The sequence below is a fragment of the Bolinopsis microptera genome, chromosome 4, assembly GCF_026151205.1.
Source record: "Bolinopsis microptera isolate Bmic1 chromosome 4, MBARI_Bmic_1.0, whole genome shotgun sequence".
NCBI lineage: Eukaryota > Metazoa > Ctenophora > Tentaculata > Lobata > Bolinopsidae > Bolinopsis > Bolinopsis microptera.
Genome location: NC_087075.1, coordinates 13,007,307 through 13,031,842, shown reverse-complemented (window position 1 = coordinate 13,031,842; position 24,536 = coordinate 13,007,307). Strand labels below are relative to the sequence as shown.

Below are 24,536 nucleotides of genomic sequence, written 5' to 3'. Positions count from 1 at the left end.
CTTAAAATTTGGGCGAGCGATTTAGTAGGAGCGATAACATTTACCCTGCAGTGGCGTAAAGTTGCCCCTCCCCCCGGCTCCCCCTACGCCACTGGGTATTACTGTACATATTTAATAGTGGTACAGCAATGCCAATCCTAATACTTGTACCACGTGATAAATCTAACTTTAAGTTTAACTTCATGTTCAAAATCAGTAAATCTGGGTAATATCTTCATTTTGAACTTGTCCATGCCTGTAAGCAGTCAGTTAATCTGAGTAGTGAGCAGGTGGCATTATCGAGCCCTGCTAGCGTTGAAATTGAAAGTATAATCAATAATTATCTTCCTCTGCTATAGTACAGCTGGGCAGTGGCGTAACTTTGCCTGTTGGCGCCCCCCACTCAGTGACGAAAAGCGCCCCCCCTAAAATTTTTTGTCCCTAAAAAAAAAAAAAAAAAGAAAAAAGGTCGGGTACTTTTTTCTCGCCCCCCTACAGCTTTTTGCGCCCCCTGAAGCAAAAAAGGGTACCCCAAATATATTTTTAGCGTCGACCGAACGCTAAATTGGACAGGGAAATACACAAACAAGGCGTTTTTTCAGTGAAAGGGCCTAAAATTCAGGAAAATTGCGCCCCCCTTATACGGCGCCCCCCCCCCCCACACAGCGGGGTCTGCGGGGCCCTATACTATATACTAAGTTACGCCACTGCAGCTGGGAGGATTGATAAGTTGACGCATGAACGATGAAGCGGTTCATTGTCAACGGACGAGATGTATTAACAGTTAATCTGTTCATTGTTAACAGTGCTGTAACAGTAACGTTATTTTGTCGAGAAGAAAATCTAAGTGCTAAGGTTTGAAAATTGTTGTTATTCCAGTATAACAAATAAATTTTCTAATCGTGTAAAAATCGTGTAATATATCTGATCTCAACCGTCAATTTTAAATCAGTGCACTATTGACTATACAGTAATTACTTCTATCGTTGAGTTGTGAGCTGTAAACCTTTAAGTAAATATTATATTATTGTGGACGATTCTGTCGGAAAATTGCTATGTTAAATTTTCACCTTACCAAGATTCGTCAATAAGTCAAACAGTAAATTCTAAAATTTGTACACAAAACTAGTTTAATACCATCGACCCTGACCGAGATAAATCATGTGCTGCAGAAAATGACGTTTTTATTTGTCCGTAAAAAAGGTGTAAAATTCTACATGTAGCACATGGTCCCTCGATTCAAGGCCCAGATTCTAGAATTTAATAAATAGGTGATATTAAGGCACAAGTATTGCAGCAAGGATGAAACAACACTTCAGAATACTCTCCTCGATTAACCAATCAAACTTAACTCTGGAAGTTGTTCTGTATTTTCCGTTTTCGGGAATATGATCACAACATCGTAGGATTGTTTAACCTGATTGTTTTCTCCACCAGAAAGAGTCCCATATCAACCAACTTTCCTTTTTACGGTTCAACAGACTATTTGATGCGTGCTTTGGGAGGCGGTACGATGTTTGTGGGTGTGTGATGCTACGTCGCCAGGGCCTTCGATCATCATTGTTTTTACTGGTCACGCGATGTTAAATTCCAAAATCACGTGAAAATACGGTACGTGCTCGATTTGAGTGGAAACCTTTGATCGCCGAACATAGTCCCCATAACACTAGCACAACTGCGCGTTCCGGCGTGACTCTAATGAAGACCCTTTCGACAGTGACGGAGGTTTCGCACACTGAAAATTAACTGCTCCTTGTAGAATTAACGAGATAAACTTTAACGATTTTGTAATAACATTAACAAAAAGTAATTACATGTATCCCAATAAGGCAAATTAGCACAAAATAAAATACTCTGAATTAAGATCAAGTATGAGCAAATCAGCAACTTTTAGAAATGGGCGATCAAAGATAAAGAGACCCATCAATTATAATTAAAGCTCTCTATGAATTATATTAATCATATCTAACACACTACGTATAAAATAAGTTACATTTAGTAAAATAAGATTTATGACAAGTTAAAAGTCGATCATCTCATAAAAAACTTAAAGTAAGCTTGCATTGCAATTTGTGAGGGAAGGGGCACCAGAAAAGTATTATATGATATCACCAGAAACGATTATTTTTTCATCAGCAAACGGGTAGACAGATTTCAATACTTCATGACTCTTTCTCATTTTAACTCTTTTAAAATTATTTTCACTCGGGTACATTGTCAAATGCAAGCATTTAAGTGCAGCCATCAACATCTAAAACTAGGGAATAGACTAGATGTAGGCCTCTGAAACCTGGAATATCCTAAAAAATACCATCAAAGTCTAAAAAACGTGATCGATATTTTATAAATATATATTTTATATAAATATATATTTCAACTTTCGAGCAGGTTGTCGTCCTTCAGGTAAAAGAAGAGGTAACAGGAGTTCTTGCGCTGCGCGCGCACGTAGTGCAGGTCTATCACGTGCATGTTTACATCGTCGTAAAAGTACCACTGACCAGACTCACGGACATCGCAGATGTAGTGGCCACACTCTCGGGATTCTCCTGAGGGGTTGCTATGGTAACGCTGGTGGTTGCTGAGCTGTGGTAACTTATCTTTAGAGAACCGAACAAATTAAAATCACGTACACCGGCGTACACACCTATAAATTAGCCAAATATCAATATTTTTGGATGAGACAGACTTTGTATAAAAGGTAAGTTTTAACTACATGCTATTTTAACTACATGTTATTTATTATTCCCTGTGATAAACCTCTCAATATCCTATAACATCCCGTACCAAGGCGATATAACAAACCACGCACCAAGATGGGAGATAACTGCGTGTAAAGAGTAGAGGCCTTTAGTGCGAGTACGTAAGTTGTGGGGTACAGGCGGAGTGTTGCTGTCCGGTATTGATACTCTGCTACCTGTGGGGAGTAATTAATTAATTAATTAGGCTAATTACTGGTGTTTTGACACGTGACAGTGACTGTGGGACTTCATCGGTCAATTCAGCAGGCTGATCGATGTGTCACTATTAAAAAAACACATTTTTGAGTGTCCTAGTAAAATCTAAAAATTCGAGCAGTCCTGTACAATCGGCACTACTCGGCAGGTGGCAAATTTAAAGAAAGGGCTGAATTTTCCGGAAATATTCAATAAATTGTGTCTCCAGGTTGTTGGCTGTGATTACGTGCTGTTTTGTCAAAGCATGGAGCCTCTTTATTAAATACAGTCCAGTTCATTTGCCTTTTATGGTCTGATTGTTCTTTTCTAAACAGGAACAAGATATACATAAAGATATAAGAGAAAGATCTGACCTAATTTTATTGAATTACCCAAGAGTATTTATATAGTTTATGTATTTTATAGATACATTATTATATATTATGACAATCTTGGCAAAGTAAATTTTCGGGTTTTGGTTTAAGACTTCTAAAAATCCTTGCTATTATTACTTAATGTAGTATTTACACAAATATCTCCAGATTTATCTGGAAAGAACAATAACATTATAATTTAAAGGATGCACCCGATCAAGGAAATGTATTTCGTACCATTTCAGTGCTTAGTAGTACTTACTTTGGCTGCCCTTGACAGTGTCCTTGCCCAGTTTAGTGATGTCTAGTCTAGAGGGGATGAGTATACTGTCCTGCCGCTTACCTTCCCGCGATCCACCTGAACACAACATATTGTTAACATTGTTAACTATGTTAACTATGTTAACATTGTTAACATTGTTAACATTGTTAACATTGTTAACATTGTTAACATTGTTAACTATGTTAACATTGTTAACTATACTATATATATATTATATATATATATATAACCAAACTTAATGAAATATCAAATGGATAGATAGATAAAATCAAGTTTTATGCAGCACAATTATTTAGATAATTAGTAGATTATTTCTACTATTATTAGATAATTAGTAAATATTTAATTTGAATTTTGATAATTAGTAGATATTTAATTTGAAATAAACCAAATACTATTATCTTATTTAAATCTGATAATAACTGGAAAAGTAATTTCTCTCAGCATTTGGAAATATAATAACATTGTCGTGCCACACATTTGTTTTTGCAAATATGGATTTGGGATAATATGAAAGTTTGGCGCTTTTCTATTGTGATCATATACGTTGTGGTATCCGCAGGAATAGTTGGGCCATAAATTGAAACGGGATATTATAAGAAACAAACATTTAAAACTCACAACTATTTTGTCTGGTACACATAAAACATGTGCCTGGATAGTGGATAACTACACATCATGTTAAAGAGCCTGGATAGTGGATAACTACACATCATGTTAAAGAGCCTGGATAGTGGATAACTACACATCATGTTAAAGAGCCTGGATAGTGGATAACTACACATCATGTTAAAGAGCCTGGATAGTGGATAACTACACATCATGTTAAAGAGCCTGTATAGTGGATAACTACACATCATGTTAAAGAGCCTGGATAGTGGATAACTACACATCATGTTAAAGAGCCTGTATAGTGGATAACTACACATCATGTTAAAGAGCCTGGATAGTGGATAACTACACATCATGTTAAAGAGCCTGTATAGTGGATAACTACACATCATGTTAAAGAGCCTGGATAGTGGATAACTACACATCATGTTAAAGAGCCTGGAAAGTGGATACTGGCTACACACCATCTTCTATTGCAAAATATATTTAAATGCCTGGCAGATATGTATATATATTATCTATATCATTATATTGAATATTTTAAAGTTTTAATAACTACCTACCTTAAGATGTGTTTTATAATGGAACGCCTATAAAAGGGCTAAACGTTACCACGGTGGTCGTGAAGATCGGACCGGGGTATCGTGAAGCAACCACAAAGTTACCATCGTTACTAGTTACTAAGCAACCACAAAGTTACCATCGTTACTAGTTACAAAGCAACCACAAAGTTACCATGGTTACTAGTTACTAAGCAACCACAAAGTTACCATGGTTACTAGTTACTAAGCAACCACAAAGTTACCATCGTTACTAGTTACTAAGCAACCACAAAGTTACCATGGTTACTAGTTACTAAGCAACCACAAAGTTATCATGGTTACTAGTTACTAAGCAACCACAAAGTTACCATCGTTACTAGTTACTAAGCAACCACAAAGTTACCATGGTTACTAGTTACTAAGCAACCACAAAGTTACCATGGTTACTAGTTACTAAGCAACCACAAAGTTACCATCGTTACTAGTTACTAAGCAACCACAAAGTTACCATCGTTACTAGTTACTAAGTAACCACAAAGTTACCATGGTTACTAGTTACTAAGCAACCACAAAGTTACCATGGTTACTAGTTAATAAGCAACCACAAAGTTACCATCGTTACTAGTTACTAAGCAACCACAAAGTTACCATCGTTACTAGTTACTTAGCAACCACAAAGAGCACAAGGGACTGTTCAAGTGTGATATGACGTCAGTAGTATAATAAGACCCCCATCTTCAAAGGGCCACTGCTTTATTATTACAATTTTGTACGTACAAGATAATGTTTGTAACGCAAATGTACTGTTATATAAATGAGAATAGCACAATATTACTGGAATCTTTCTGCACGATAAAGGAATGCTGTTCACATTTACTCACTGCGCAATAAAGCATACGGCTGTATGATAACTTACTGCGCGAGAAAGCGTAGCGCTGTACGTGTAGCACCAGAGCCTGAGGTAATTGTGAGAACCTGTGCTGCACTTGAGCTGTGTCGTGTCCGCAGGAACTACACTTCAACTCCACTTCATCTGTAACAGGTAATATAAAGTTAATTAATTGTAAGTTAATTGGTACATTTAGTTAATTGGTCAGTTCATTGGAATAGTTTTAATAAACACAGTAATTTTAGATTATCAGAGTTCATGATGTAATAATAGCAAGGGTTTTATAGTTTTATACTGTACTGTAGGTTCAAGAACTATAAAGCTATAATGAATTGGAGCAGAACCAGTAACCACAGGGAATTAATTACAACTATTTAATTAATTATAACCTGAAACACAGGTGCAGTGTTTATTAAACATCCAACTGATGTATTATAATGTAAATCTAATCAGGAATATTGTAACCACAAGATTCCTATAATCTCATATAACATATAATATGTATAATTTATAATAGTAACCTGTAGCAAAGTAGTCCTCCAACAGTTCAGCTAAGTTGTGAGGCTGGAGATTACGGCCAGGAAGGTTGAGGGAGAAATCATAATACTTCTCGGTCTTCTGACCACCTGATCTGCAGCCTACACAGCGTAGAGTGTGGATTACCTGGGTTTGTTGCTAATTACCTAATTAGCTAATCAGGTAATTAGTTACATTGATACATTTATAATTTGTTAATTGATAGATAATGAAATGAAATGGAGGAAGAAACCTTTGATAAGTAAAATAATGCAACGTATTGTAAATATTATTCACTTAATTGATTGATAAAAATGATCGAGGTTATTATATTATAATATTTTAATGAATCAAGAATAATTTGATATATGAATTGAAAAATATTGATTAAAGTAGCAAGAAGGGGGGGGGGGGGGCAATGGGTATTTTTTTGTGAAACTTGATTTCGAGATAGCAGTTGACCAACAAACTAGGACCAGTGACCAAACTTTTGATGGGGTCCCGGACCCCAACCGCCAAACGGTGCCCGTGGGGCAGCCACGCCCATATTTGGTCCAATTTAGCCAAATACCCTGAACATGCCCAAAACCCAGGTTTATGGTGCTCTACTTGTAGCTAGTGGTCTCCTGAACTCGTATATGAAATTTCATCAAGATTGGACAAAAATGACTGAGTTATGAGCCAAAAACCTTATGCCCATATTTGGTCATACGCACCAAATTTGGTAGATTTCGTCCCATAAATTGGGCAAATATCAATATTTTTGAATGAAACTTACTTTATATGAAAGGTAAGCCTAAACTACATATTCTCTGTAAGTTATAGCTTTATATCTGTTTAAATGTGGATACTAAGGCGAAAAAAACACAAAAAATGAACTAAATTGCCTATATCTCGGTTCGCGATATTCGCGGAATTGATCTCATTAAAGTTGTAACAACTCAATCAGTTTTCAAAATTTTTGCATGAAATTTTCGGAATCGACTCGAAATCGCATTTCCACCTTATTTTGAATACGGATTTTTGATTTAGGCCTCAAAAAAATTTGGCGGCCAAATTCTGAATTTCTGTAACTAAAAGTACATACTGCACAGTACACATAATACACAGTACATACAGTACATATTACACACAGTACACACAGTACACACAGTACATAGTACACACAGTACACAGTACACACAGTACACACAGTACACACAGTACATAGTACACACAGTACAAAGTACACACAGTACACAGTACACACAGTACATACAGTACATATTACACACAGTACACACAGTACACACAGTACAAAGTACACAGTACATACATTACACACAGTACACACAGTATACACAGTACATACTGCACAGTACACATAATACACAGTAAACACAGTGCACACAGTACACACAGTACATACTGCACAGTACACATAATACACAGTAAACACAGTGCACACAGTACACACAGTACACACAGTACAAAGTACACAAAGTACACACATTACACAGTATACAGTACACACAGTATACACAGTACACACAGTACAAAGTACACACAGTACACAGTGGGCCAGAATAGGGGGTCATACTGTAATAGACCATCAGTGATCAATTTAGATCATTTCAAACATTATTTTTTACTTCAAATCAGTTGAATATTGATTTTTAAACAAATTTTGGTCCTTTATAAGTCACAGAAAAAATTTTTTGGCTCATTCCATAGAAATTTTTCATGGCTGAAATGTAGGTCTAGAGGCATCCAATTCGAGTTTTTGCTAAAGATAATCGTTGAATGTGTTTAGAATGTTTTTAAATTGATAGTCCTGAGGCTATTGATCATTTTAGTTTTTGAATTATGAAAAAATATTGATCGTAGCCAAAGTTATGTCAAATTGAAACCAGAAAATTGGGCGCGAATGCCAGAAATTTCTGAAATTTTCAGAAAATACCAGTAAAATTCCAGAAAAATAGCATTTTTTGATGATATTTCCAAAACAGACCACTTTTTAGTACCCCATAACCTCATGGCACCAGGCCACGACATTGAGAGCCAAGAAAGATGTTCAAAATGGGGTTTGTTTGAGAAAAAATAATTTTTTTCAAATCTGCAAGGTAAGTCTAAATTCCATCAAATTTGGGCCTTTTTTCAACTTTGGAATTTTTTTCTGAAAAAGACCCAAAAAAAACCCAGAACAGTTCTTCTACCATTGTTTAGAGAATCGTCTGAGCTTTCAGATGGTACCATGCATTAGTGGGGCAACCTGAGGCAAATAAACTTTTTTTGGCCAAATTTAAGCAAAAATTAGTCAAAAATGAGGCCTAAAATTGAGTGCGTGCCAAAAATTCAGCTTAAATGATATGATTACATGGTTTTTTGCATGAATTGAAGCAAAGAGAGTACTTTCACCTTGATTAGGAGTCAATATACGGTGTTTTAAGCCAATTTTAGAAATATAATGATGGGTTATGCCAATTTTGACTGCCAAAAGTGAAAAAATTGGCAGTCAAAAAATTTCGTAAATTCGCCGACGCGCTGCGCGAAAGCCATTTAATCAATTCAATTATGGTTTTTTGCATCTAATAGCCAAGATTTTTTACTGCAATACAAAACTTACTTAATTCCTTTTAAAAGAACTCAATTTTTCGTCAATTGTAGTATGGTGGCCCACTGTGCAGTACACACAGTATACAGTACACACAGTATACACAGTACACACAGTACACAGTACACACAGTACAAATTACACACAGTACACACAGTACATACTGCACAGTGCACACAGTACACACAGTACAAAGTACACACAGTACACACAGTACACACAATACACCGTACATACAGTACACAATACATACAGTACACACAGTACACCGTATACACAGTACACACAGTACACAGTACACACAGTACACAGTACACAGTACACACAGTACACAGTACACACAGTACATACTGCACAGTGCACACAGTACAAATTACACACAGTACACACAGTACATACTGCACAGTGCACACAGTACACACAGTACAAAGTACACACAGTACACACAGTATACAGTACACACAGTATACACAGTACACACAGTACACACAGTACAAATTACACACAGTACACACAGTACACACAGTACATACTGCACAGAGCACACAGTACACACAGTACAAAGTACACACAGTACACACAGTACACACAATACACCGTACATACAGTACAAAATACACACAATACACACAGTACACACAGTACAAAGTACACACAGTACACAGTACACACATTGTGCACTGTGTGAGGTAGTTTAAACTATTGGTTATCAGTGTGTCTTACTAATAAAGGTTAACCATGTAACTATTATATTAGTTTAAAATCTAATATCATTACATAATTACGACTAGTGTTATTGGATTACTAAAAATATTAAACACCACCAGCTAACACTGATTCTGCCGTAGTGGGATCCACTGTGCTGTGTGTACACTATCAATGCAAAACATTGGAGAAGATCTAGTTTTGAGATTACGAATAATCAAGCTCTAAATATCTTTTTAGGGTGTCAAGGCTTGGTGGAAATATTAGAATTTGTTTATTTATTAGTAAGTGTGTGTTTATCTTACCTCACACTGGAAGGTCCTAGAGACAGGACACTTCAGCGAGTGTTTCCTCTCCTCCCGCAGAACGTCTAGAAACTTGCCCAGGAACTCGTGTGCGTCCTGCTGTTTGGATCCTGAGGTGGTTGTTATTGGTTATTATTATTGGTTATTATTGGTTATTATTATTGGTTATTATTGGTTATTATTATTGGTTATTATTGGTTAATATTGGTTATTATTGGTTAATATTATTGGTTATTATTGGTTATTATTGGTTATTATTGGTTATTATTATTGGTTATTATTGGTTAATATTGGTTATTATTGGTTGATATTGGTTATTATTGGTTATTATTGGTTATTATTGGTTAATATTGGTTAATATTGGTTATTATTGGTAACTATTGGTTATTATTGATTATTATTGGTTATTATTGATTAATATTGGTTATTATTGGTTATTATTAGTTATTATTATATTTTGTTTCCTTAGAAACTAGGTGCTATTTGTTATATAATGTTTTTGTTAAATATCTAAATTATTTGACTGTCGAAAAATAACATTTTCCAATAATTTTAAACTGTCAAAACGTAGAATCATGTTGATTTAAACACAAATTATTTAATATACTGCTTCAGCTCCAGTAATCAATTTACCGAAAGTTGGTTTATCAGCTTTTTTTATCAATAAACTTTCAAATTGTTACACAAACACATCATTTTATTTCAAAGAAAATTCGCCGAATGACCAGTACATGCATTGACAAGTGAGCGAGTGCAAAATCGAATCTGACATTTATAATAAATTAAATAAATTCAAACATTTATTACAGGCACCGACTTTGAAAATGAACCCAAAAAAAGATACATTTCAGTCATTCATGTGAAACTTAGTATGAGATCAATTATTATGCACTTCTGTTATATATCGGTTCAGAATTTATAAACAAATATTAGGAATATCATCAAAAGCTAGGTGGAAATAAAATATTTTTAGAGTATTTTAAAACATTCTGCAGAAAACGAAAATTAAATAAATAAAAATTACATTGATGTTAAACGTACCTTTAAACAGGGATGTAGCCTCCGAGATAAGATTCTTTACTTTTACCAGAAGTTCTCTTTTCTCTTTAGCACCTAAAATCATACCATTCAATAATTGCAAGATTAGGAAAGATTATACATTGTATCATTGTGAGATATTATTTATAGCTTAAAATTACTCGATCATTTCTATATTTGTACAATCCTGTGTGTGATTAAGCCCCTGGAAGAAAGTCACATTCGTTAAAATTAATACATAACTGTGCATCATTAAGCTTAAGAATCATTATCAGAACACTTGAACAATACAAAGACAAATTAATCAAGATTCGTTGATTATCTGAAATAAACAACCAAACAATAGTTTTAGAAAAACATAAAAAGTGTAACCTCCACAGATAGCTTTGCGTTGGAGTAGAGCAGCTAGAAAGTTAAATAGAGTAGGACTGAAGGGGTTTGAAGGGGCATGAAGGAGGGTATTAAATGAGGGCACCGTCAAAACACACTGGGGAGGGGGAGATTAAAAACAAGTTAATATAAAATAGTGGTTAGTAGGCTTTAAGTAAAACCTATTATTGGTCAGAGAATTTCTTGGGAGAGAATTTTTAAACGTCCTCGAAATGAGAGAGGAAATCAATAAATAATTAATTAATTAGAAAATATTGGAATGATATGTAGATACCAGACAAACTGATTAATCAATAATTAATAATTGATAACCCAACGGCCAACAAAATTGTATCTAATTAGAAAATACCTGAAGAACACAGTTCATGTAGCATGTGTTGCCGAGATTGATGAAGCCGTGAGGTTTGGGAATGCCTGGGTATACAATACCTGCATCAGATTCACTCCCTGAGGATACAAGTTTAGGAAGCGGGGGGGGGGGGGGGGGGCCGGGGGGGGGGGGGGGCAGGGGGGCACCAAGTTTAGGAACACCTCCCAACTGAATTGACTCTCAACTACAACTAAAGTGAATTAACACTTTAACAGTTTTATTATATAGACAGGACAATTTAACTTAATGAATATTGAACTTACTCCTTCTGGGTCGATCAGGTTTAGTATCGGAACTAGTTGTACTGGAGGTTGTACTAGAAGTAGTCTCTCCGCGGGTCCGCACGTTAGCGAGTGGCTCGCGCGGGCGCAGCGTGCGCTTCTCCAGCGCTGTGGACTCGCTCTTATCACTTTCCTCACCAGGGGTGGTGTCTGATAGTGGGCTGTTGTTTGGAGCACACTGAGGGAGGGTTATTAAGTTACTAGGGGTTGCTGAGGGAGGGGTTACTAGGTTACTAGGGGTCACTGAGGATGGGGTTACTAGGTTACTAGGGGTCGCTGAGGGAGGGGTTACTGGGTTACTAGGGGTTGCTGAGGATGGGGTTACTAGGTTACTAGGGGTCGCTGAGGGAGGGGTTACTAGGTTACTAGGGGTCGCTGAGGATGGGGTTACTAGGTTACTAGGGGTCGCTGAGGGAGGGGTTACTAGGTTACTAGGGGTCGCTGAGGGAGAGGTTACTAGGTTACTAGGGGTTGCTGAGGGAGGGGTTACTAGGTTACTAGGGGTCGCTGAGGGAGGGGTTACTAGGTTACTAGGGGTCGCTGAGGGAGGGGTTACTAGGTTACGAGGGGTCGCTGAGGGAGGGGTTACTAGGTTACTAGGGGTCGCTGAGGGAGTGGTTTCTAGGATACTAGGTTACTAGGGGTCACTGAGGATGGGGTTACTAGGTTACTAGGGGTTACTAGGGGTCGCTGAGGGAGGGGTTACTAGGTTACTAGGTTACTAGGGGTCACTGAGGATGGGGTTACTAGGTTACTAGGGGTCACTGAGGATGGGGTTACTAGGTTACTAGGGGTCGCTGAGGGAGAGGTTACTAGGTTACTAGGGGTTGCTGAGGGAGGGGTTACTAGGTTACTAGGGGTCACTGAGGATGGGGTTACTAGGTTACTAGGGGTCGCTGAGGGAGGGGTTACTAGGTTACTAGGGGTTGCTGAGGATGGGGTTACTAGGTTACTAGGGGTCGCTGAGGATGGGGTTACTAGGTTACTAGGGGTCGCTGAGGGAGGGGTTACTAGGTTACTAGGGGTTGCTGAGGATGGGGTTACTAGGTTACTAGGGGTCGCTGAGGGAGGGGTTACTAGGTTACTAGGGGTCGCTGAGGGAGAGGTTACTAGGTTACTAGGGGTTGCTGAGGGAGGGGTTACTAGGTTACTAGGGGTCGCTGAGGGAGGGGTTACTAGGTTACTAGGGGTCGCTGAGGGAGGGGTTACTAGGTTACGAGGGGTCGCTGAGGAAGAGGTTACTAGGTTACTAGGGGTCGCTGAGGGAGGGGTTACTAGGTTACTAGGGGTCGCTGAGGGAGGGGTTACTAGGTTACTAGGGGTCGCTGAGGGAGTGGTTTCTAGGTTACTAGGTTACTAGGGGTCACTGAGGATGGGGTTACTAGGTTACTAGGGGTTACTAGGGGTCGCTGAGGGAGGGGTTACTAGGTTACTAGGTTACTAGGGGTCACTGAGGATGGGGTTACTAGGTTACTAGGGGTCACTGAGGATGGGGTTACTAGGTTACTAGGGGTCGCTGAGGGAGAGGTTACTAGGTTACTAGGGGTTGCTGAGGGAGGGGTTACTAGGTTACTAGGGGTCACTGAGGATGGGGTTACTAGGTTACTAGGGGTCGCTGAGGGAGGGGTTACTAGGTTACTAGGCCTAGGGGTCACTGAGGATGGGGTTACTAGGTTACTAGGGGTCACTGAGGATGGGGTTACTAGGTTACTAGGGGTCGCTGAGGGAGAGGTTACTAGGTTACTAGGGGTTGCTGAGGGAGGGTTACTAGGTTACTAAGGGTCACTGAGGATGGGGTTACTAGGTTACTAGCGGTCACTGAGGATGGGGTTACTAGGTTACTAGGGGTTACTAGGGGTCGCTGAGGGAGGGGTTTCTAGGTTACTAGGGGTCGCTGAGGGAGGGGTTACTAGGTTACTAGGTTACTAGGGGTCGCTGAGGGAGGGTACTACTAGATAATACTAGTAGATTATAAAAACTGTTGGGGTGGATCTTTTGATTGTAAGTTTCGTTTTGTTGTTAGGGATTCCTACAGAGGAAATTGGAGACATGATCGTTATTGCTGTAATAAAACAAGTACAATCCGTACTTTTTCATTTCCATTATGCTTTAATAGTGACCACTACAATATTTCTGTACAATTGCAATGTATAATGTACAATGTACTATGTGCAACACATCGACAGCTCGCAGTTTCGATCAATAGAATTCCATTCTCGTTAATACAATAAGAGTTGCAGTAAGCTATTTATTATAACGCAAGTACAGAGGTAACTGCCCACACGCAACCCTTTATCTCGGTAGAAGCGAGGCTGAGAAAACTTTCTAGGTGAACTTTTTAAAGGGCCTTAAATTTGTAAACAGCTTCTAACCGATTATTGTATAATTACATGTATATTGTATATTTAAATGTATATTGTATAATTAGATGTATATTGTATAATTACATGTATATTGTACAGTTTGTATAATGTATATTGTATACTGCAACTCTGCCAATCTGCCAGCATCAAGATATGGGCGTGAATCAGTCTCCTAACAAAAAATACAAACACACTATACTTATACTTATTTACTTATTGCTATTATGTATTACTGGGGGGGGTCCAACTACAAAAAATACGAATACGAATTTCAAATTTTAGGGGTGCGTTCGTATTTTTTCGTATTTTTTCGTATTTTTTACCAAAATTTTTTACTCTAGAAATAACGAAATATCCCAGAGAAATGGATCTATAAATCCATTGGTATTCTGCGTTGTATCTTTGTATATATACAGTATACACTGTATGACATCAGAGAAGATAAATAAGACGCAGCAAAACTGGTGAACAAATGAAAATACAATACTACGATTACCTACTAATTAATAATTGGAGTTTAGCTGCTTGTCAATCTCACGTAAGCGTAAATGTCAAAATCACTGGGATATTATCACAATTCAGATATTATGATGTATTAATTGTGATTTATAAAGGTCTTTGATGGCGATGGCTACATCACAGAATATTATTGCCAAATACGCATACTTTTAAAATCTGGTAAGTTGGGTCCCTAAAACGAAATTTAATCAGCTTCGGCTGAACCCATTATATATTATAATATATAGACTATATATATGGCACATTCATATTAATATTCTATCAGATCTTTCTTTAGATAAACTTATTACACAAAGTAGTCATGGTTATAGTAACAGCTTAAATTCCTTAGGATTAAAAATAGAGGAAAACTTCAAATTCTCCTAGTGATCTTCAAAACTTCTTTTGATAGGTAAATCTTACCATCTACATCAGACTTCACCCAAACATGATAGTTCTGATGGGTAGAACAAAAGGAGTTAGTGGGTACACGGCAGACAGACGACCTGTCAGCCTTGCTGAATATATGCGATGTTGACATGAATTGTCGAACCAGCCATTGTCACCAACAGATACACGTTTACAGTCTTTTCCAAGCGATTCACATGGCTGAGAAAGTGACACCCTGGCGATACTGTAGCCTTTGATTCTCCTTTGGCGTGTATGACCTGCCATTGATGACCGACCGTCGTTCATGAACTTCTCAGCAGCAGTATCAACATGGTACCAACGGCCGTCGGTTGTGAGAACTCCAGTTGACTGGTTATAAATATCCATTTCATCATCATCATCATTGGGAGCCTCAAGCTCAGCCTCTTCCCTGTCATCATCATCAACTAGAGTTGCAATGCACATTGTACTAGATAATGAACCATCCCTTCAAGGCCAGTTATAAGGTCCTGGAACGTTAGTCGTTAGAGCCGTGATAAAGTGTTTACCTTTAGCCTTCCACTTTTCGCAAACATGATCCCCTGAAGAGGAGGAGGAGCCAGGAGGACTGAGGAGGAAAAGGAAAAGGAAGAGGAGGAGGACTGAGGAAGACTGAGGAGGAAGGCCAAGGGGAGGAGGAGGAGGAGGAGGAGAAGGAGGAGAAGGAGGAGGAGGAAGAGGACTGAGAAGGAAGACGAGGACGAGGAGGACGACCATGAGGAGGACTGAGGACGAGGACTGAGGAGGGGAGGAGAACTGGGGGATGACTGAGGAGGAGAAGGACTGAAGAGGACTGAGGAGGAGGAGGAGGAGTAAAAGGATGATGACTAAGGAGGAGGAGGAATGAGGACTGAGGACGAGAGCGAGGACGAGGAGGAGGACGACTGATAAAAAGGAGAAGGAGGAGGAGGAGGAGGACTGGGGAAGGACTGATGAGGAGGAGGTCTAAAGACGAGGAGGACTGAGGACGAGGAGGACTGAGAAGGAAGACGAGGACGAGGAGGACGACTATGAGGAGGACTGAAGACGAGGACTGAGGAGTGGTGGGAGAACTGGGGGGATGACTGAGGAGGAGAAGGACTGAGGAGGACTGAGGAGGAGGAGTCAGGAGGAGTAGTAAAAGGATGAGGACTAAGGACGAGGAGGACTGAGGACTGAGAACGAGAGCGAGGACGAGGAGGAGGCCGACTGATAAGACGGAGAAGGAGGAGGATGAGGACTGGGGAAGGACTGATGAGGAGGAGGTCTGGAGGAGGACTGAGGAGGAGGAGGAGGAGGAGGAGGAGGATGACTGAGGAGTAGGAGGAGGACTGAGGAGGAGAAGGAGGAGGCTGGAGGGGAAGGAGACTGATGAGGAGGACTGGGGGAGGACTCAGGAGGAGGACTCAGGAGGAGGACTGAGGAGGAGGAGGACTAAGGACGAGATGAGGAGGAGAATGAAGAGGAGAAGGAGGAGGAGGATGAGGACTGTGGAGGAGGACTGAGGAGAAGGACTCATGAGGAGGATTGAGGAGAAGGACTAAGGACGAGAACGAGGACGAATATGAAGAGGACTGAGGAGGAGGACTGATGAGGAGGAGAAGGAAGAGGAGGAGGAGGATGAGGACTGGGGAGGAGGAGGATGAGGAGGAGGAATCAGGAGGAGGAGGAGGAGGAGGAGGAGGAGGACTCAGTAGGAAGAAGACTTAGGAGGAGAAGAAGGAGGAGGAGGAAGACTGAGGAGGAAGAAGACTTAGGATGAGGAGGAGGACTGAGGAGGAGGACTCAAGCCAATAATAAGCATGTGTCACGATACAAATGTACTTGACTATACATTTAAGGTGCAGTGTACTATATTAGTGATATTATGGTATGTTTAAAGACCGGACCACAAAATATAACCCGGTACCTAGTGTTGTACTAATACATAATAACAAGTTACAGGGATAAAATCAATGAGCAGAAACAATCGATTTCACAAGAGGCGAAAGCACTCGGGTCTGGGAGTACATGATAACTCCAACTAGTAGTGAGCATACTAGCCCCTGCAGTGGAAAAACACATAAAACATACTAATGGAATGTCCAATTGGTTCGTTTTCTCATCACAATATATATTAGCATACGTATTATGTAGGGGTTCTGGTTGAATTATATCACTTCTGAGAGGTTTTAGAGATCGATTCTGTAAATTTCTCATTTTTCCGATTTTTCCGATTCCGATTTTGGCCTCATCAACCCTCATATCGGAAATCGGGTTGGACCCCCCCCCCCCCCCCCCCCCCCCCCCCCCCCCCCCCCCCCCCCCCAGTTAAATGGACCAATTTCCAATAAAACATAAAATGGATCACAATATAATATCCCAAATTTTAATAAAAACCGATAAAAAGGGAGCGAATTTCAAAATGTTGTGTGGGTTCATCGTTTTGTTGTTGCACCCCCAAGTTTTATGTATGATATATGATGGTTTACATATTATTTTAATGTTTCTTCACTGCTTAGTTGAGCTTAGATCTGATTAATTACGAAGATGTGTGATCTTCTATTTATCAAAATGATGATTTGTAAAAAATACGAAAAAAAAAGGAAAAAATACGAATACGAATTTGAAATTTTAGGGGTGCGTTCGTATTTTTTGTAGTTGGACCCCCCCCATTACTTAATAGCAATCACACGTTATACATTAACAATTTCAGTGCATGACTAGTATTAATAGATATTATATTTAAACGGATACAGTTGAAAGGAGGTAATCCTGGAGATGAAATCGCCACATTATTACTTAAATCTAACAACAAGCTGCAACAAGTTTAATAATAAGGGCGTGGCCGAATGGGTGTGGCTGGACGCGGTGTTATCAGCAAGTAAATTGACAGACTGTTGCGACTAGTGCTATTTCAAGAATCCACTATAGTTTCAGATGAAACAATTTCTACAAGATCACACAGATCATTATGGTCAAATTACAAGTAAAAGCAGTTATCAGTATAGATCATAAAGAAAGTTCGTGCAGAACTTTAAGTGTATAATAAAATTGACGTAAGGGGAAGTCAAGGGGTATTTTGGGTAAATTGGGGGACATAATTATGGGGGATTTCAAGAATCCAGTCAGGCATTCCCCAAAATACCCCCATGGCTTCCCAGTTCCCACTAATAAACACTCACCTTCATGAAGATACTAGAATCTGACAGATCGCCCAGATCACCCAGCTCGAAACCCCCGGCCTCGACCTCATTACTTGTGTGCTCATCACTTATTGTAACCTCAGTTTTCACCTCCTCACTTTTAGGAACAGGCTCAATCTCCTCCTCTAGCGGGGCCAGGTTGTCATGTGTACCGTTTGTCAATTTTTCCTCGATCTCAAAATTTATATGATCTACGTTTTTGTCCACAACCACCTGCATCCCATTTGAAATACCACTGTCCAAGTTAGTTACCATAGTTACCAAGTTTGGGGTTATATTCTCAATATCTGAACTTCTTCTATCTACTGATATCACATCAACATCCTCATTCAATTTCAATGTTCTGGCAGGACTGGTTACTATAATCGTCTGGTTGCTATGGTTACCAGACTGGTTACCATAGTTACCGTTATCGTTCTCATTGTTAAGAGGAGATAAGGAATCTGAGTACAAATCCGTTTTTTCTGGTCCATCAGAGTCCAGGAGATTTCCTATGGAATCTAATTCGTCCGATACTATCGTTGATTCAATGATAGTAGCAGGAAGAAAATCAGAGTCACATTTCTCGAATTCCTGAGAGATTTCTACAATATCTGGTTTGGTGGTGTGATTGTAGCTGAAGGCCATGTCTCTGTTCCTATCTATCTTCTTCAAGGGCTCCCTAACCCCGTTATCCTGTTGTACACTATTCACTATCTTCACATGATCAGACCTCAGTTTCTGCCTGTTCCCCGTATGCCTGAACGTTGACTTTGCCTGAGCAGCCCCAATATCTAAAGTAGCCTCATCCGGTACGAAATCATAAGACTTGCTCCTCTTAACGTAGTCCTCATCCACCTCCCCACCATTATACAAAGTGTGCTGTATCCTCTGGAGGTAGCTGGAGAAGCGTCTGTCTGGGATGCTGGGGGAGGATTTTAACCGGGACCTTCTGCTGTGGAGGGTGTTCAGGGTGGAGCGTTTACAGGAGGCGGTGGAGGAGGCGGTGGAAGAGGCGGTGCCGTCACTGAGGATACGGCGCCGCTCTTTAGCCGCCGGCTCTTGAGAGGAGGGCTTTAGAAGGTCGTTCTCTTGTGAGGAGTTTATTGAACTGGAATAATTAGAATTAGTTAGAGTGGTCCCATATCCAAAAACCCGCATTCTCGCATTCTAAGAATGTAGGAAATTTTTAAAAGTAGGAAATTTTTGACAAAAAGTAGGAAATTCGAGAGCCAACTCTGAGAATTTTCGATAATATTTCAGTAGGAATTTAAGTGAAAGAGCAGACTAAAAGTTGCTGGACCGTTATTTAAATGTCCTCAGTCAGGGATCCACTGATCCAGTCTATCAAATTTCGTTTCACAGACCAAAGTTTGTTGCTATTAGCTACAAAATCTGTGCATCAAGTAACCACTAACCAGATGCTAATTATTGGGGCATTTTTGCCAAAATTATAAACTCTTGATACTTCATGCTGTCTCCTATTTCGTGCTTTAGTTAAGCCAAGTGTTTAGGGATTCTAGAATCCAGACAATTTATCCCAATAAAAATTGAAATCAGAAAATAGTATGCTAAAATCGTTCTCCATTGTCAGATTCGTTACAGGAGGCCAAATCTAGTTTAAATTTCCAAAATTTTCGGGGGCTTCGCCCCCAAAAGTAACCTAGGATTATCTATTAAAAAGCATTCTGGGCCCTAAAAAGGTAAAATTGAGAATCTGGAATCCGCCATGAAAAATCTTTGAACCGCGCGAATACAAAGACTTTTTATGCGAGCGAAGTTGAGTGGGCCACAGAAAACGAAAAAATTGAGAATGTAGGAAATTAAAAATTTTTTGGATATGGGAGAGTGGTTAATGGTTATAGATTAGACTAAGTTTATTTTCATTATTTAAATACAAAGCTAGGATTGTTTCCTTCTTTAAATTTGCAGTTATAAAGTCGCCTTTTCTTTGTCATGATGATGAGAAATATGTTAATATTTACAACGATATCTGAAAGATAGGGTAGCTGAAACCTAGTGAGCCTGCGTTTGGAGCGGCGGCTGACATCAGGGAAGCTAGGTAGAGGAGGGGAAGTAGCTGGGTAGTTAAAAGTGCAGTATTTGGGGTACTCCACTCTCTTTTCCGGGCGGCAAGTGGCTGCTGTCAACTGAAAATATTGGAAATATTAGAAAATATTAGAAATTATTAGAAAATATTAGTTATGAAAAGTGGAACTCCAACCAAGCAAATGATGGTCCAAACTTTGATTAATTGTTTATACAACATTCAAATTTGGTGAAATAGAGGTTTGCGTATTCCATTCCTGTATATTTTACAATTATCAGTTCACCTATTACTTATAAAATCGGTCGTAATTAAAAAGAATTAAATTAAAAATGTCTGTTACATTTGCTGCAGAGAAATCTAAATTCTTATAATAAACATTTCTGACGGTACTGACCTTGCCCCTGAGTTCATCATAGGAGCTCTGAGACGACACAGTAAACTCAGCTCCGCAGTTGTTCGGCTCAAACGCGGATACAACAAACTCCCGCGGCGGGGTGGAACCAGAGCCGTGCGAGGAAGCTATTGATAAGACATCTTGCGAGGTACTGTCTGTGAGAGAATGCTCTTGCGATGGCACGTCCCCGTTTAGAAGAAAACCCTTCACCTAGGATACATTATTATCAAGACTAGGATACATTATTATCAAGACTAGGATACATTATTATCAAGACTAGCATACATTATTATCAAGACTAGCATACATTATTATCAAGATTAGGATACTTTATTATCAAGACTAGCCTACATTATTATCAAGACTAGCATACATTATTATCAAGACTAGCATACATTATTATTAAGACTAGGATACATTATTATCAATACTAGGATACATTATTATCAAGACTAGCATACATTATTATCAAGACTAGGATACATTATTATCAAGACTAGGATACATTATTATCAAGACTAGCATACATTATTATCAAGACTAGCATACATTATTATCAAGACTAGGATACATTATTATCAAGACTAGGATACATTATTATCAAGACTAGGATACATTATTATCAAGACTAGGATACGTTATTATCAAGACTAGGATACATTAAATTTATCGAGACTAGGATACATTATTATCAATACTAGGAAACATTATTATCAAGACTGGTTTAACACTTTAAGTACAGTTTTTTATAGCTGTCAATAGCATTTGCTAAGCTTAGCAATTTAAAACCTAAAAAAGCTGATAAAATATTGTTAAATTGTTTCTAATGTCCCATATAATACACTTATTAATATAGTAATAACTCCTTATATAGTAATAACTCCTTATATGGTGATACTAATCTAGCTGTGTAGGTAGTTGCCAACCATTAAGTAGTGAAGGAGAGACAGGGGAGCTGCCCATGCTGTGGTAACCGCGGTGAAGTGACATTTTCTGTTTTAGTGAGGAGCGACCCTGTGTAAAACATTCATCAGCTAACTCATTAGGTTAATTAACTAACTAATTAGGTTAATCAACTAATTCGGTTGATTAGAATTTCAAGTTTACTATGAAAGTTGTTATTTACATTGTGTACAGCAGCGAAACCTCTCTATACCAGCTTTCTTGGGCTTTGATAGATCAGGAAAAATAATAAGTTCAGTGTATGGAGAGTCTCCATACACTGAACTTATTATTTTTCCTCTCCATTGGAAAGGTTCACATGGTATGACGTCATGTCACGCGGTATGACGTCATGTCACGCGGTATGACGTCATGTCACGCGGTATGACGACATGTCACGCGGTATGACGTCATGTCACGCGGTATGACGACATGTCACGCGGTATGACGTCATGTCACGCGGTATGACGTCATGTCACGCGGTATGACGTCAAGTCACGCGGTATGACGTCATGTCACGCGGTATGACGTCATGTCACGCGGTATGACGTCATGTCACGCGGTATGACGTCATGTCACGCGGTATGACGTCATGTCACGCGGTATGACGTCATGTCACGCGGTATGACGTCATGTCACGCGGTATGACGTCATGTCACGCGGTATGACGTCATGTCACGCGGTATAGAGCAGTTTTACTGCAGTTGGGGGAATGAAGCGTGATTTACTTACCGACCCAGCAGAGCTGCGATTAAAGTGGTTTTTAGTGGCTGTGGTAGGTTGTTCCTTTTCTGGAATCTCTTCCACGTCAGCCTCGTTTATGACTCGGGTTTCTTCGATGCTTGCAATGCATCTGAAGTATCAAGAGAGTACGTGCCAACTGCCAAGTTAATTATTAGTTATTAATTTAATAATTTACTTAGTTATTAATTTAATAATTAACTTAGTTATTAATTTATTAATTAACTTATTGATTAACTTATTAATCAACTCATAAATTATCATATGAAAGCTTCCAAAGCACAGTACAACTAAACTTCACTAATTCTTCACAATGTGTTTCACTCTTAATATTGTATACCTAACTGGTGGAGTAATACAGCCAGCATCTAGTGCCCTGTTACTCCCAGCGAAGCTGCGTCTGATCGCCTTGTGAGCATCAACAAACTCAGCGCTCTCCAAACTACCCAGACTTGAGACTGAACGGTCGTCAAAGTGCTCGAATGTGCTCCCTCGTGAGGAAGATTCGGGAGAAATATCAATAATGATCGGTTTGTCAACTCCAGTTCCTGAATTAGTTGGTAACCAGTGGTAACTAGTGGTAACTAGTGGTAACTAGTGTTGTGAACTTACAATTTAAGTCATTGATTAATCGATAAATATAAATTAGCTTATAACTGCATTATACACACATATACACAGGGCACACGCAGTTTAGTTAGGTGCTAATTAGTTAGCAATTAGTAACTAATAACTTAATAAGTAACTAATTAGTAACTTTCCTTTTAATTTACGATAGCTCTTCGTTGTAACAGGGGAATCTACAAGCAACAATGTTTGATAAAATGTACCGTTGTAGGTTGGCTTGGTGTCAATGTCTTGAAGCTTCTCCTTCAATTTCTCATCTTTAAGTTTTTCAATCAGATCAGGGTCAGTTTTGTTGTTGAAACAAAAGTCAAGAACTTTTGCAAAATATGTTGGATCGGAGGGAAAATCCTTCAGTTTCACCTGAACAAAAATATAAATGATTGACTGCATTATTGGAAAGAAAATTGATATTAAAACACTCAAACATTCATAAGATTTTGGAACCACCAATCACTGTGAGTAGAATTTTGCACAGGTTGTGACTTGTTATTAACAATGTTGGATTGGGAAACTAAATCGTATAACTCTAACCTGATTTGTGTCATCAAATTCAATGACAATAAACCCAATCTTGTCACCCCTCTTCCTCACTGTTATCTTGGTCAGTTGCCTGACAATACTGTATTTCCTAGGAAAATTACGCTTGTGCAGGACAACCAAACACCACAAGTCAGTGACATCAGCGTTGTCACTTGCACAAAGGTACACATCGCCCGGTGTAAAGGGGATTATGCTTCCCTCCGTACTGAGTGACACTGAACAGGTCGTCTGGATAATGACTTGGCTGCTATCCTCCATAACATTTTTACCTCATCCTAAGAAATAAGTAAGTAGAATGTAAGTTTGGTGAAGTTAACATTTTAACTTGCAAATTAGAGAGATTAGTTCCACCAAGAAACCGACAAGAAAATATCGTGAAAAGCTTCAAGTTTACAGAGATATAACAGGTTGAAATGTAACTTGGTAAAAATATTCAATGGGATTGTATTGTGTTTTACCTGCCATATTTTTAAATCAATACTGTTGTTATATTTTGCCATCCTCTGTATTTTACAGTTCAGATAGATTTAAAGATTTAAAGCTAAGTTAGAAATGATGGATTCCAGGCATCAGTTTATCTAAGATACAATTGGTGCATTTCAAACTTGCCAGCATTTTGTGGTAGCAGAGAAAAAGAATTTCATCATTTATATTCTATCCTTAAAAGGAAAAATAAGTGTCAATGAGGCATAACTAAAAGACGCAGCGCCATGGCACTTTTGTTGATGTAAGGATGTCAGTTGTGTAAGGATGTCAGTCTTCCAGTACGAAAAAAAACGAAGAAATACCTGCAACAAGATACTGGAAACAGAGTAAGGATCATTTGAACCTCTTGTCTTCTTGACTACAGGAGGCCCAGGACCAAGCTGCACGAAGATCATAAAGAGGGTGTGGTAGCAGGCCAAAATATCAGATAAAAGATATGAGGAATATGGTCACGTGATAGGTTTCATAAATCAAATGCTTGGATGTTCCAGCCAGTGTTTTTTATAATAAACT

General features: G+C 38.8%; 1 protein-coding gene across 1 annotated transcript; it reads right to left on the bottom strand.

Annotated features, from left to right (window-relative positions):
- Positions 1-1,757: 1,757 nt before the first annotated feature.
- LOC134814206 (uncharacterized) lies at positions 1,758-23,814 on the bottom strand. The gene is made up of 18 exons (XM_063822269.1): positions 23,529-23,814; positions 23,201-23,357; positions 22,711-22,918; positions 22,362-22,482; positions 21,614-21,701; positions 20,688-20,897; positions 20,260-20,393; positions 18,244-19,354; positions 11,793-11,988; positions 11,509-11,606; positions 11,142-11,256; positions 10,773-10,844; positions 9,732-9,841; positions 6,134-6,275; positions 5,640-5,756; positions 3,549-3,644; positions 2,789-2,893; positions 1,758-2,525 (listed from the first exon to the last, which is right to left on the bottom strand). The coding sequence occupies exons 5-18, from the start codon at positions 21,614-21,616 to the stop codon at positions 2,353-2,355; spliced, it is 2,682 nt and encodes an 893-aa protein (XP_063678339.1). The 5' UTR covers positions 21,617-21,701; positions 22,362-22,482; positions 22,711-22,918; positions 23,201-23,357; positions 23,529-23,814; the 3' UTR covers positions 1,758-2,352.
- Positions 23,815-24,536: the final 722 nt, after the last annotated feature.

Coding starts and splice junctions, on each gene's coding strand:
- LOC134814206 (XM_063822269.1), bottom strand. Junction 20,394..20,687: donor ATGATGAACTCAGGGGCAAG/GTCAGTACCGTC, acceptor CAATATTTTCAG/TTGACAGCAGCCACTTGCCG. Junction 5,757..6,133: donor GGAGGACTACTTTGCTACAG/GTTACTATTATA, acceptor TACCTGTTACAG/ATGAAGTGGAGTTGAAGTGT.